Below are 15,534 nucleotides of genomic sequence, written 5' to 3'. Positions count from 1 at the left end.
TGTTAGACTAGGCATGTATTATGTAAAAATTTTTCCTTTTTCTTTAGTACCATATACAAAGTGGAGCTGAAGTGGAAAAACAAGTTTCTTTTGAAAGATCCCTCACCCCTGTTTTAGGACAGAAAAGAGTCAGTTTTGTGATTTGAGTTTGGTCTCATATGTGAACAAAACATAGCATATAGACCTAGTTGGTACCTTGTAAGGCCTTTTGTAAGGCAAATTTTAAACTCAGAAAAGGCAGGAGTTAATTGTAAATTTATTTCACAGTTAGTCAAAATAGTGTATTCATGACTACTATGAAGATTTAATGCAGGTGAAACATGAGTTATTAATTTAGCCTTTTAAAATTTTATGTATAATTATAAAACATATATTAATATATAATTATATAACAAATTATGTAGATAGAAAACATTGGTGAATGGAATAAAAGGGAAATATTACATACTAGTGGTTTTTTTTCAGATAAAAACACTCTCCAACTAAAACTCCTAAAACAACATGACGGAGCTTTCCCCCGATTTCATCGAAAATTACATACTGATTCTTAGCTGAATGTGCTTTTTTGTTGTTTCTCTTAGGAAGTCATTATAAATTTAAAATGCATTCAAATAAAAAGCTCTGATTACAAATTGTTGTGCTTACTGTTTCATAGATGATCACTGTGTGAGTCGCTGTAACTCCCAGAGCTGCATATTAGCCCAGGAAGAAGAACAGTATCTGCAGAGTGGAGACCAGCAACTGACTCGACATGTCTTGCTGTGTTTACTTCTCATTATTGGCCTATTTGCTGTAAATGTTTCTCTGGTTTTGTTTGGGACCTGTTTCTTTAAATGTCTGGCAAAGGTTTTATTTAGGCATCTGGGACCGAAACTTAGTTGCTACTTTTCAAGAGTAGAGTGGCTAGGCTATCTAAATTCTAATCTAGTTTAAGTGTTTTTTGTTTTTTTAGTTTTTTTGGTGGCGAGGGGAGAATCATTCATATTTCTCTGTTGCCTAAGTGTTCCAGTAGCCTATTCTATTAGAATTACTTATTCATTCTGTGCTCTGAACGTAAATTTGGTAAAATCAGATAGATATCTCCATCATGTGTCCAAGGGCCAGTTATCCCTAACATGCTTGACTGACCGAAGTGGACAAATGCCTACATTATCACTCACAAGATATTTCTCATATAAATTAACTTGAAAGAATAAGATTTAATTATGGAAATCAACCTAACTACTTCATGCAGTAGGGAAAAGAGGAAAAATGCCCATCAAATTACTGACATCTGGGGCTGGGGATGTGGCTCAAGCGGTAGCGCGCTCGCCTGGCATGCGTGTGGCCCAGGTTCAATCCTCAGCACCACATACAAACAAAGATGTTGTGTCCACCGGGAACTAAAAATATATATATATATTTATATATGTATATATATAAATTCTCTCTCTCTCTCTCTCTCTCTCTCTCTCTCTCTCTCTCTTTAAAAAAAATTACTGACATCTAACATTTTTGTGGGGAAGGGGGTGCTGGAGATTGAACCCAGGGTTATCACACATGCTAAGCACAGGCTCTATCACTGAGCACCACCCCTGGCCCCTGCTTTTGAATTTTTAACACATTTTTCATGGTTCTAATAATACATATATTTATAACCTGGTTTTTCACTTATGTCAAGCATTTTCAAAGTGTCCAAAATTAATACTTTAAATGGCTCCCTAGTAAACAATAGAGAGCTATATAATTTACTCAACCACTTCTTTATGAATTGTTTCTAACTTTTCAAAATACTCTAAAAAACATCTCCATGCATTATATTTTCTAGTGATATATTCCCAAAGTTGAGAAACCTGGATCAAAGAGAATAAATATTTCTGTGATTTTAGACGTATTCTACTAAATTGTTTTTCAAAGGGTCGATAGTATAGATTTATAAAGTGCTCTCACCAATATTGAATATTGTAATTTTGGGGGGAGGGATTTAACCCAGATATGATTTCTACATCTCCACCCTTTTATATTTTATTTGGAGATAGGGTCTAGCTTAGTTGCTGAGGCTTGTCTTGAACTTGTGATCTCCTGTCTCAGCCTCCTGATCCACTGGGATTATAGGCATGCACCACCGGGCCCAGCTAGTTATTATAATTTTTTAAAGGTAGTTTAAGTGTAACCTGCCTAGAGGTGGGAGATAGGCCATATAACCTACGAGCCCTTTTCACACAGAATGCTTGTTACATAGTATGATATCAGCCAGCTACACTTTATCTGCTGTTTAAGGACAAAAATTAAAAAAAAAAAGAAATGCTTCCAAGAATTCCTGCTTAGTGATATAATTATTTTCATTCTGTAGAACTAATTTTAAAATCAGTCCTGTCTTAGGCTAGTCGGCAGTCCTGGTATATTATGTAAGTCTCTGTATTATGACTCATGTCTTCTTGCTTCAAATCTGATCAGAATAGATGCTGTTTGAAAGACATCTGTCAGAAGAAGTAGTTGAAACCTCTTGTTTGAAAGACAAAGCCTCTGTATTCTCTCAGTGTTTTTCCCTTTAGTCTCTCCCCCCCCCCCTAATTATTAGGTAGAAAAGTTATTGTACTGTGCTCTGGATGGAGAGAAATGATTAGCAGGCTTCATTTTAAAATACTCTTTTTTTTTCTTTATAGAATCTTTCCAGTTGTTTATGGTGGCTATTCAACCAAGAGCCTGGAAGACTATACGTTGAGTTACAGTTTTTCTGTGCTGTGTTTAACTTTGGCCAGGTACTTATTTACTGAAACTTTGAGGGGTTTTTGTCTTCCTGGATGAGTTGAATGCAGAGAAGGGTATGCGGATGTTGTTGTTTTCTTCTAAATCAATAGGGTTTAGTTTGTTTGCCAGCTGCTGGTATACATGACAGCTGACAGCTGCTGCCTGTCTTCTAGTAGAGATGAATTCTTATATTGGTTAAAGTCATCAGAATGTACATTGAGTGTTTCAACCAGCAATACCAAATAATTTTTTTGCTTTGGTTTTGAGATAAAGAATCATAATTTAAGCAGGGACAAGATGTCCTAAGTTCTTTTTAAACTTTTTGTAATCTTAAAAACTCACTTTGAGAAAAATAATTCACCTTCCTTTAAAGGATTTATCCCCTTAGATGGACAAATATTATTTCATTTACATTTTAAACAACAGATACTTAAATCTTTACTTTAAAATCATGTGGTGTGTAAATAAAACTTTAGTCAGGGGTAATACTTTTCTTTCCTTGATAGTTATTTGTGTGCCAAAAATTGCTAAGCATTTTATATTCATTATCTCATTTAAACATCACAATAATACTTGCAACATAGATGTTATCATCCCCAGTTTAAAACATAGAAAACTAAAATTCCATGAAAAAGTGATGTAAAAGGTACTATTGTCTATGTTCATGACACTATTAAAATACATATTTAACAATACGTTTTACATATTGGAAAATATTTTTAGGTGCAAATTTCAAAATTTGATCTTTTCATTAACTGTGGGTGTCGGGGTGGTGGTGCTGGGGATCAAACCCAGGATATTGCATATGCTAGTCAAGTGCTCTATCACTGAGCCACATCCCCAGCTCAGCCCCTTACTTTTTAATTAGAGAATACTCATCCCTCATCCAGAGATTGAATATCAGTTTGAAAAAATATTGTATTTGAAATCAGTATGTTGCCTACTAAATGTAAAATAATTTGCCAAGAGTTAGTTAAGACTTGTCAATAAATGCTCCTGCAAGATTTTTCCTAACATTAATTTCTTGAAGTATTTCCAGTTTGTTTTGCCATTATTGTGGGAACAAAATGGTTATATCTAAAGGTACAAATTACCTCGGTTATTTGTGTCAGCTTATTACAACAAATATGAACTTCCCAAGATCTACTTGATAACTATATCTTACATTGTGATATTAAGATCTGACTTTGTATCCAAGAATTATAAAATACTAGATTGAAAAATCTCAGTCTTCTGTGGCATTATGCATTCAGAAAGCCAATTCAAGCTTAGCCCTCCTAGTCCTGGGGCTGAGAAAGCTTCATTGCACTGCACTTTGTCATGAACTGAATTAGTGCCAGGAATGCTCCCACACAAGTAGTTCAAGGGAGTGAGAGACACACAAACCTCACTCTCATCCAGTCTTCCTCTTGGAGAGGAGGAGAAAGATATTCCCTTCTGACTGCTTATAGTTTGGGGTAAAGAAAATCGGGCCCTTCATATAATGTTATATTGCCTTCTCCATCCCACCTTCCACCAACCTGCACCTCAGTATGCTTCACAAATGGCAGCTGAGCTCTCTTTCTCCCAGGCAGTCCTAAATTTCCTGATCTGGGGCTTATATCTGGTGCCAGTTTGCCTTATTACTCCAATTCCTTCAAGCCCTTTCCCTAACCACTAGCCAGTACCACTTCACATAAATTCTGTTCAGTTATTATTATTGGATATTGCAGCACTTGTTAATTATGTAATTTATGAAGTTTCAACAAAAAAACAATAAATACCTAAGCACAGTGGGAGATTTTTTTTTCAAAACAAGAAAACAAAGACATATAATTCTTAAATATTTTTATTTTTCTTTAGTAAGAAGTCATAGGAATATGGTTGCTCAGCACTAGTTTTTATCACCCATCATAATTAGAACAGAATGATTGGGAAGAGGCAGCAAACATGTCTGGTTCCAGGTACTGAACTTTAGAGTACCTGCTTTGTATGCTCCATTTGAAATGTTGCTCTAATCACACTATAGGTTTGCCTCCTCAAGCACTAAATTTGGTGACTTCCTTAATTCCTGCTCTTACAATTTTATTGCTGCATTCAGAAAAAATAATTTTGTTTTCTTCCCTAGGGATTTATTTCCTTTGGAATCTTTGGATTGGACAAACATTTAATCATCCTGCCTTTCAAAAGAAGGTAAATTTAGTTTTGAAATAAATCTCTATATTCCTAAATTTGATGACAAAGCCATTATATTAAGATACTGATATTTTTATACCTTTAAACTGTTAGACCACCACTAAACACCATACAAGGGTTATCTGTTGATTCACATAGTTGTAAATAACTGCAGAGAAAATGTTGGAAGAACTATTATAAATGGAGCAATATAATTTGCATTTTAACAAAAACTGATGGACTCTGATTTTGATCTATGCCATTAGCTACATAAAGTTAAATAAAACTTGAACATATCTTTAGAAAGGGTAGTATTAAGTGGTGCCCCCAAAGGAATATATTTGATTGTCTTTCACCTTTGACAACAGGATTCTTCTATCAAACTAACTTATAGAAAACTCAATTTTTCTTTCTAAATTATTTTATTGGCTTAGTAAAGGGCTTCTTTGAATTAAGATCAAGAATTTTAAAAAGTAACAAGTATTGCAACTTGTAGGTGGGAGGAAAAGGCAGAGGGACAAATCTTTGTACTTCATTTGCTTTTAAAGTCAAAATTAGTAGAAATTAGAAGTGCTAACAGAATTCATCCTACCTGCTCTATGAATAGTGCCCCAAAACAGTATCTTTTATTCTTTCTTTCTTCTCCTTCAGCATCAGCATCAGCATCATCTTATTCACTAAGATTTCATTGTTAGGGTCATAATCATTTCATGAAGGAAAAGCGTAGTAAGAAAGTTATTGAACTTAGTTATCAGCTTCATAATGTGAACTACTCAACAGTTCAATTGTGTGAGCTGGCCAAAACAAAACCAGTCTGTACTCCAGAGCCCAGTATTTTCCTCTGTGATACCAAAATTTCAAAATGATTGAGTAAACTATTTGATATCTAAGTTATCTTTATGTTTCAAAAATACAGTATAAGGAATATTTCTTAGTAAAAACTGAAATGAGCCAAAAATGTCTAGAGGATTTATAAAATAATTAGGTCACTCACCCAGCCTTCTGTGAAAAGGAAACTAAATGCAGAATCAGTTGTGTTGTAGATGAGATGGGAAATTTGGTGACTGGCTTTGGAACAGCCATTTTGATAGAGCAGAAGGGATTCTCTCTCCGTGCTTTTCTTTCGTTAAAAATAGCCTCCTTCGGCTGGGGTTGTAGCTCAGTGGTAGAACACTTGTCTAGCACATGTGAAGCACTGGGTTCAATCCTCAGCACTACATAAAAATAAAAGTAAAATAAAGTTTTAGAAAAAAAACTTTAAGAAAGTGAATATTTTTTAAAAAAAAATAGCCTCCTTAGTCAGGCATGGTAATACACATCTATAATCCCAGCTCCTGGGAGGCCTCAAGTTTGAGGCCAGCCTGGGCATATTAGTGAGAATCTGTATCAAGACAAAAACATTTCTTAAAAAGGGGCTGAGGGGCTAGGGATATAGCTCAGTTTGGTAGAGTGCTTGCCTTGCATGTAACAAGACCCTGGGTTCAAGCCCCAGGACCACAAAAAATGGTGGGGGGTGGGGGGACTGAGGATGTCACTCAGCAGTAGAGCATTTGCCTAGGTTTTCACAAAGTTCCAGGTTCAATCTCCAGTAAGAAAAAATAAACTCCTTAAATTTGGTTTTCAGACTTGAATTTCTATGGAACAATAAAGAAACAGCAGAAAACAGAGATTCTCTTGTTTCTGAGGAAATAAAAATGACCTGTCAACAATTTATCCATTATCACCGTGACCTCTGTATCCGTAACATCGTCAAGGAAAGAAGGTAAGCAAATTGCCATTGTAGATCCAAATAATTATATTTTAGATTAACTATTTTTGGATTTTAATAGGCTAATAGTTATGGGTCAATTTTTAGTTTAAGAAGTAGCATATGAAAGAGACATATTACTTTGATTTTACTATTTTAAAATATCATATAACTTCTGATTTCTACATAAAATGTGAGAACTTTAAAACAAACCCGAATGTGGTAGAATATTAACATTCACTTCATGTTGGCCATTAGTGTCTCTCACAAAGCTTTGAAATACATTGGATTCAGAAATGGTTTTATATTCCCATTTTCTAGTGTTATATTATTATATTGTTTCATATTGCCAAGAAAACAAAATGAAGGCAGGAGTGGTGGCACACTCCTGTAAGCCCAGCAATTTGGGAGGCTGAGGCAGGAGGATCGCAAATTCAAGGCCAGCCATGTTAACTTAGTGAGACCCTGTCTCAAAAATTTTTTAAAAAAGGATGTAGCTCTGGGGTAAAGTGCCCCAGATTCAATCTCTGGTACCACAAATAATAATAATAATAAAATTTCTGCCTCTTAATTAATTCTGCTGCTTATATTTCACCTCAAGTCCTAATCTTCCTTTGGTCTATGACATTATATCTTCAAGGTATGGAATATACTGCAGCAGGAAATGACCAACTTTGAATAAACAAATTTGTAGTGAAAATATTTTTGGTTGTCATGCAAGAAAAATAAAACATAAGGAAAGTAACATGTGTATAACGGAAAATTATATAGGAGAGTTTATTTGCACCTATTATGCCACTATATTTAATATACATGCCATTATAATCAGAAGGTAGCCTAGGTTAGATGGTGGAAAGGGGAAGCATTTGGGTGTAGGTTAATAGTAGAATTCAACTCCTGAATTGAAGTTTCTTGGCTGTGTGACAATAGGCAGGTTCAATTCTCTAGCCTTAGTTTTCCTTTTCTTTAAAAATCCGACTCTCAATATTGTTTGAATTAGGTGACAAAATGTCTGTGATATGCCTAGCCTAATGGTAAACTATGGAGAAAAGCTAATGTTCTACCCTTAAAGGGCTGAGCACAATTATTTCAAGATATTATCCGCATCAACAACTTGTTTTTCAACTGCTTTTCAAAATTAAAAAAGAAAACTCTGTTGTTATCTCTGTCTGGCCTGTTGTGATTGCCAACTGTCGGGAAGTGTAGCTCTTACCATTTGCAGGGCTGCCAGGCTGCCTTGGTCCCAGATGGTTGAATGGGCACCAGCTGGTAGTGTTCTGGCCTGTTCCCTGTCCCTTTCCAGGCTCTACTGCCTGTACAGCATCACATTCTCTGACACTCTGTACATCTCCATGGGCTTTTGTTACAGCTGCCTGATCACAGTCTTCAAGAAACTATTCAATTGGTGTCTGGGACAGAAGGCATTAGGACTATAAATTAAAAGCCAACAAACAGGAAGAAGGCTCAGACAGGGGTTGTAACATTCAGGCTTCTGTCAAAATGATGTTTGCAGTTGCAAAGAATTAAGTTAAGAGTTCTTATTACTAAGTTAAAATATTGTAATCTGGGGTTGGGGATGTAGTTCAGCGGTGGAGTGCTTGCCTAACAAGCATGAAGGCCCTGGGTGACATCCCCAGCACCTCAAAACAAAACATACTGTGATTTTTACATACTTGAGAAACATTTTCGTTTATTAACCTTTTTTATAATTCTTATATGATACACATATATTTTATTTATGATAAAATGTTTTTAAATTCTTGTCACCTGTTTCTCATTTCATCTCAGTCTTCATTCGCTATTTCTCATTGTCAAGCACTTTAGGTTTTACAGCTTGACTGATGCTTGTGGACAGATTTTTGTTGTCTATTGCATATTTGTACAGAATTTATGTAATTGGGTTTGGTTGGGTTTTTTTTTTCATTTCTCTTTTCCTTGTTTATTTGAACACATTTGAAGGACCTCATATTTGCATTAAGAAGACAAAATTTAAGTGATCAAGAAGTAGATTTATAAAGCACATTTTAAAAAATCTTAAGATTTGTAGCAAGACAGATCTCACTTATTCTTTCCTTGCTCTTTAATGAAGCAAATCCTGACAAACACAAAAGTGAGGTTGTCTTGGTTGCTGATGGAAAGAAACACTACTTGTGGGCACGATAATAAAGTTTGATTTGAGTAGTTTAATAAAAATAGTCACTTCTTAAGAGCTTACAAAAAATATGTAATGTTCCTGAGACAATTAAAATTACTTAGCACAAATAAGAATATAAGAAATTATAATATATTTAATATTCAGACATTACCTATGTCCATTTTTTGTTGTTGAAGCGTTTCTGTTTTCACAAGCATTATTGGCATATTTTATTTTTCTCCAGGAGTCTTTCTGGGGTCAGGAAAGTTAACAATTCCTTTATATTCAGAACAGTTTCATTCCTGCCATGCTTTTAACTATCGTGCCGTCTTCCCTTGTTTCCTTCTATTTTTTCCTTGCTTGTCCTCTACCATGCAGTGCTGATACCAGGTTTACAGAACATATGGGTGAATCATTCCTTTGACATACAGGTGTGGTGCAAAGACTTCTGCTGGGACCTTCTGTGGCTGTGACCAGGTGAACTGGCTAATTGAAGTTGGCCTTGCCTCTGACCGTGGTGAAGCTGTGATATATGGAGACAGACTGGTGCAAGGGGGAGTCATCCAACATATTACCAATGAATATGAATTTCGGGATGAGTACTTGTTTTACAGATTTCTTCAAAAGAGTCCTGAACAGACTTCTGCTATTAATGCAGACAGCCCCCAACAGGAAAGCTATAAAGAAATTGAGCATTCACCCCCATCTTCACTTTCTCCTAAGTCCTAAATGATAAAGGAGAGAATCCTCCATGGAATCATATTCTAGTCCCAGATCCAGTATTTATCTGTGTGATCTTGGGAAAGTTAGACCCTCTCTGAGCCTTAGTTGCCACTTCTGTAAAATCTGACAAGATGCATTCCCCCCGCCCCGTGCTAACACTGTGGTTTTAGTATGGAAAACACATAGGAAAGTGACCTAGGAAAAAGAAAGAAACAAAAGGAAAAGTTCTGATAGTGAATATAATAATTACTATAAATAATACTAATGTGGCAACATTATAAAATGATTTCTTCCTGCAACTGTTTGCTATAACTTCAAAATCAATATCCAGTTGACAATTCCTTTTAATTGCCAAATTTGACAGATGTTCTGCTGGTGAAATGGACATAAAATTATGGTAACTTTACATTTATTAATGGCACTTCCTAAAAAAAATAATTTTACTGAATCTAATAAGAGGTTCTTATTCCTCCCAGCCCCCGTCCATTTCTTCGAAAAAACTCATTAACAAATTAGAATCACTGCCTTTTTTTTAAAAATAGGCTTGTCTCTTCTTGCTCTTATAACCAAAGTACTAATCTATGTCATTAGGAAAGGAATAAAAACCTCCATAAATATTATCATCAAAATCCAATCTCTAACTTTTGTGCTACAGATAGTAATTTGTGCATATTTATTTAAATATTAAAAAATTATTGTCATGTGATGTATCACTTATTATTTGCACAAAGCAACATAGTACAGAATAATAACCCTACTACTTTTCTCCCTGCAGTGAATAAAAAGGACCATATATATAGGCCAAGTCAAGAGTTAAAACTTCTAGACATAGCACCCTATGACTACCTTTAGAATTCAGTCTATGAATTCTATGTATTAAAAAAAAATCTGTTTTTTAAATTTTTAAATTACTAAATGTTGCTATCTTAGTCCATTAAGGCAGCTATAACAAAACACCACAAACTGGATAGCTTATAAACAACAGAAACTTATTTCTTATAAGTCTGGAGGCTGTGTAGTCTAAGATTTAAGACATGGGCAGGCTCAGTGTCTGGTGAAGGCCTGATTTCTGGTTTACAGCTGGTGCCCTTTTGCTGTGACCTCACATGGTAGAAGGGAAAAACTCTTGTCTCTTCAGCCCTGAGAAAGGGACTGATGCCATTCATGAGGGCTCTACCCTCACGACCTAGTCACCTCCCAGTACTATCCCACTGGGGATTACATTTTAACATATGAATTTGAGGGGATGCAAACATTCAGACCATAACAGATAAAGTTCATCTTCAGAAAATTAAAGGGAGTTATTCACATGATTTTTGAACATCTACTTAATTATTAGGTGTCAGTTTAACTTACTTAAAATATGTTGAAATGTTTATCTCATGTTTAGTATTTTCTATATAAAGCCGTTTAGAAAATTATTGCCCTTTTAATGCAACAGATATATAAATTTTTTAAAAACCTGATTGGAAGCCTAGTGTATTTAACAAGTAAATTTTACTTTAGTATACCATTAACCTATACAAATTTCAAGCTATCATTAGAGAATGGGCGTGTTTTTAAACAGAACTGTCTTGTGGGGGAACTTTTTCTAAAAAAATATGACCACGTTAATACTCTTTGAATGCTCAGGAGTAAGCATAAAGCCTCACTGCTGTTCCAATAGAGATGTAACTCACATGCATGCAGGCAACTCAAACTCAAGTGGAGAAATTTTTTATTTATGAACAAGTCATACAAATAAGTCATACTGCATATGTTCTGTTATTTGCACAAAAGGATTCTGCAACCTCTTTTTCCATGGGAGACACTAAAAGAAAATCCTAGATCAGAATGATCTGCAGTTTCAGATAAAGGATTTTAAGAGATGTTTTTAGATTAAGGATATGTTAATTTTATTAAATGAAAATATTTGTAACTGTTACTTTCTCACTGACAAAGCAAGTTTCTCAATAAACTACCTATTTTAACTTTCACTGCTGTCATCTTTTCTTTGGGCAACTGCAATGATACAGATACTATCAAACGGGTCTTTAATCTAAGTTCTTAATGTTTTCTTAAATGAGTTTCTTAAGACTGTCCCTTTCTTCATGACCCATTAGGTCCTGTGCATAGGAACTTCCCCAATTATGAATTCACTAAACACCTTTTATGAGTGAGTTAATATGAAATTAAGAGTGCCTTACATACATTTCATGATTTTTCTTAAATATTATTTTTAGTTGTGGTTGGACACAATACCTTTATTTTATTTATTTTTATGTGGTTCTGAGGATCAAACCCAGCGCCTTGCACATGCTAGGCAAGCACTCTACTGCTGAGCCACATCTCATGATTTTTCATATGTAGAGTCACAGCTGAGAAAATTATCTGGTACAATTTTGATTAAAATCTACCCCTTTTTACTAATCTTCAGCATAGTCTATTGTTATCTTAACTCTCAATGAACAAGTCCATGCCTAACTTGTGCTTTGCTTTTAATATTTTTAGAATAAGATAAAGTATATTTTGGTACTTGGAGAATAATGATTAGTGACCCAAAAGTTATGCAAAAGAGAAAAATTCACTATGTAGAACTGTTTTTGGAAAATTTTACAAGAAGGAACTAACTTTCCAAAATTCTAGGCTACATATTATTTCTAGGACAACATTCTTTTTTTAACAATAAATATATAAACTGATATTTTCATCAAGATCAAACAATGTAGCTTTCTGTAAAGTACTCAATTTATTAGATGACTCCCTTGGTTTATAACATAATTTAAGGGTTGACCTAATAAAAAGCTTAATTCAGCAACTATATTTTTTACTCTTACAATAGATAAAATTTAATAAAACCTTAAATTTTTTACAATATATCCCAAGGCATTAATCACCCCCACAAGTACTCACAGCCCAATTGCATTTATACAGTAAAAGTCAAGCTATATTATATTAATTTACACTAATAATTACATACATTAATAATACATTAATAATCCTTGTGTTTTTAAACATTTTGTTGTAGATAGACACAATATATTTATTTTTATGTGGTGCTGAGGATTGAACCTAGTGCCTCACACGTGTGAGGCAAGTCCTCTACCACTGAGCCATGGCTCCAGCCCCAATTATCCTTGCTTTCATATGGGGATATATTCCCATTTCTAATATGGAAAGAAGCAACAGCTTGATTTGAAACTTATCAAAAGCTAACAAGTTGTATAGATAAATTATCTAGATAATTTCTGCAACCTTGCTTTTTATAGGCAGAGGACTGTATAAATTTTTCCTGTCAGTATCTGAATATTCATTTTGCAAATATCTATTAATAAGCATTTATTACATGCCAGACACAATACTGAACACTGCACATACAACAGTAAGAACAAATATGATTCCTAGTTTCATAGAGCTTAGTTCTACTGTGTTTAAAGTTCTGTGCAAATGTTTAATGTATAATTAATTTGTGATCAGGATAGCGTGTGGCTCCAAGAGTATTTAAGAGAGACCTGACCTTGTGGTTTGAGGAAAACTTCCTTAAGGAATTCCTGTCTTGGCAAAACCATTAAAAGAACTACAAAAGGTGAGAACACGGAATGAATGTTCCATGAGGAAGGAACTGGGCACATTCCAAGACTTGAAAGGGCAGCATAGGTGAAACATAAAAAACAATGGTGAACGTGTAATAAGATAAAGACAGAGGACAGATTAATTAGCAGGCTCTTGGTGGTATTTGTTAAGAGACTTTAACCCAAGAACAATGTCTTTGAAAGAGTTTTAGACTCAACAATAAGAAAATGAACAAACAACTGATTTCAAAATGGGCAAAAGATCTGAACAGACACCTCACCAAAGAAGATGTACCCAGGTGGCAAATAAGCAATGAAAAGATGTTCAACATTTCATGTCACTAGGGAATTGCAAATTAATACGAGAAACAACTGCACAACTATTAGAATGGTAAAAATTTAAAACACTGACACAAAAAATGCTGGGAAGGATATGGTGCAACATTGCTGGTGGGGATGCAAATGGTAGTGACTCTGGAAGACAGTTTGGCGAATTCTTACAAAAACTGAACATGGTCTTACCATATGACCCAGCAGTTGCACACTTTGTAATTTACCCAATGTAAGTTGAAATTTTACATCCACACAGAAACCTGCATATGGCAGTGTGTAGATTTACTCATAATTGCCAAGACTTAAAAGCAACCAAAATGTCCTTTAGTAATGATACATCCAGACAGTGATACATCCAGACAGTGGGATATTATTCAGGCTAAAAAGAAAGGCGTTATCAAGTCATGAAAAACACGGAATAACTTAAGTGTATGTTACTAGTAAGCAAGAGAAATCAATCTGAAAGAATACCTACTGTATTATTCCAACATTATGGGGAAAGCAAAACAGAGAAAACTAAAAACAAAATAGTGGTTTCTAAGAGACAGTGGAAGGCTAAACAATTGGAGCTATAAGTTCACTGGTAAGCCAACTCTTGATACAGAGTGTGTTTAAATGAAAGTGTATTTTCAGAATTAATACAATGACAAAGATTTAGTGTGTAAATCTAGAAAATTCCCATGTTAGCACTGGTTAATATTTGCTTAAAGCGTAAGAAAACTCACCACTTCATATTTTTTCCGTTACTAAAAAAAACTTAAAATAATTGATAAAATGATTTGAGGGTTCTACGAAATTATAAGTATAAATCCATGCATCATATTAATGTCTTATGCTTTATGTAGAATTGAATACTTAATTTTTTTTAGTTGTAGATGGACACAATACTTTTATTTTATTTATTTGCATGTGGTGCAGAGGATCAAATCCAATGCCTCACACATGAGAGGGAAGTGCTGTACCACCGAGCCTCAGCCCCAGCACCTGAGTACTTAATTATTGTGACAAAAAAAAAGTTATTGTGGCTAAAAGAAATAATTGCCTGGAATAACACCTAGCTACCTCATGATATATGTTTGGTTTTCTTTGTCAGTATCTCAGCAAAACTATATGAGTTTTAACAATTGAACTATCACTTGAATGCTATTAAAGAATAATAGCTAAGTAGGTTTACCTCAAGACAATGGATTCTGACTTTGAGGGAGATTTCCACCATTTCTATGATTGCTATGAAGTAATATTTGCCTTATAAATTCTAATTTCATCCTTTGTACTCTGAGGAAAGAGATTAGCAATTTTATCCATATCAAGATGCTTGTTTTGGAGGACTGACTCCATCTTTTTGAATAGTTCTTTCTCCAGCTTCCTCATGTTATCCAGTATTGTTCCTAAACAGTATTTATCCTAAACAATGAAAAGTACACAAATACACATACATGAGTACATGAATCTATCCAAATTCCAACCCACCCTCACAGACAAGATTTGTTCACTGTGGTTTCTACTTCTGGATTAGTTACCCCTCCTAATATGTAAATATAGAAGGAATGAATCTCTATTTTAGACTGAATGAAATCCCTGCGTTCAATTATCAGCATCAAAAACAACAACAACAAGGGCTGGGGTTGTGGCTCAGTGGTAGACATTTGCCTCACATGTGTGAGGCACTGGGTTCATTTCTCAGCACTGCATACAAATAAATGACTAAAGGTCCATCAACAACTAAAATATATATTTTAAAACAGCAACAACAAAATCCCTGCACATAACAAAGTTAACATTCATATTTTTTGCCTCTTTGATGCAAAACACACAAACATAAATGACCCAAAAGTCAACTGAGAGGGGCTGGGGCTGGGGCTCAGCATAGCGAACTTGCCTGACATGTGTGAGACACTGGGTTCAATTCTCAGCACCACATATAAATAAATAAAAGAAAGGTCTATCAACAACTAAAAAAATTTTTTTTAAATCACCTAAGAAATAAGCTATGAAAAAAAACCCAGCCAAGTCATTTAATATTTATACCAATAAATATAGAAGATTTTCTATCTCACTAGTAATCAAGAAATGTAAATTAAAACTATCAGTAGGACTGAGTCTCCCTAAAACAAAAAAAGTAGTTATAGAGTCAGAACTAGAACACAGCTTATTGATACCAC

The 15,534-nt window shown here is 34.5% G+C and overlaps 2 protein-coding genes across 5 annotated transcripts in view; one reads left to right on the top strand and one right to left on the bottom strand.

The window, feature by feature from the left end:
• LOC144251805 (lysosomal cholesterol signaling protein-like) overlaps positions 1-9,896 on the top strand; it is a 48,245-nt gene extending 38,349 nt beyond the window's left edge. Inside the window, exons 12-16 of the mRNA XM_077794527.1 lie at positions 656-792; positions 2,646-2,741; positions 4,838-4,902; positions 6,509-6,646; positions 9,197-9,896. Coding sequence (XP_077650653.1) covers positions 656-792; positions 2,646-2,741; positions 4,838-4,902; positions 6,509-6,646; positions 9,197-9,494 — 734 coding nt within the window. The 3' untranslated portion in view covers positions 9,495-9,896. The remainder of the gene's footprint in view (positions 1-655; positions 793-2,645; positions 2,742-4,837; positions 4,903-6,508; positions 6,647-9,196) is intronic.
• LOC144251804 (secernin-3-like) overlaps positions 7,984-15,534 on the bottom strand; it is a 34,059-nt gene continuing 26,508 nt past the window's right edge. For 3 of the 4 annotated variants that reach the window (XM_077794525.1, XM_077794524.1, XM_077794523.1), the window contains exon 8: positions 12,526-14,776. In XM_077794525.1, coding sequence (XP_077650651.1) covers positions 14,600-14,776 — 177 coding nt within the window. In that variant the 3' untranslated portion in view covers positions 12,526-14,599. Of the gene's footprint in view, positions 8,062-12,525; positions 14,777-15,534 lie in introns of those variants that run through there. The other variant, XM_077794526.1, reaches the window with a different exon arrangement.

This window comes from Urocitellus parryii, unplaced genomic scaffold (assembly GCF_045843805.1).
Source record: "Urocitellus parryii isolate mUroPar1 unplaced genomic scaffold, mUroPar1.hap1 Scaffold_228, whole genome shotgun sequence".
Taxonomy (NCBI): Eukaryota; Metazoa; Chordata; class Mammalia; order Rodentia; family Sciuridae; genus Urocitellus; species Urocitellus parryii.
The sequence above is the reverse complement of the archived record's forward strand: the minus strand, read 5'-3'. Positions and strand labels throughout refer to the sequence as shown.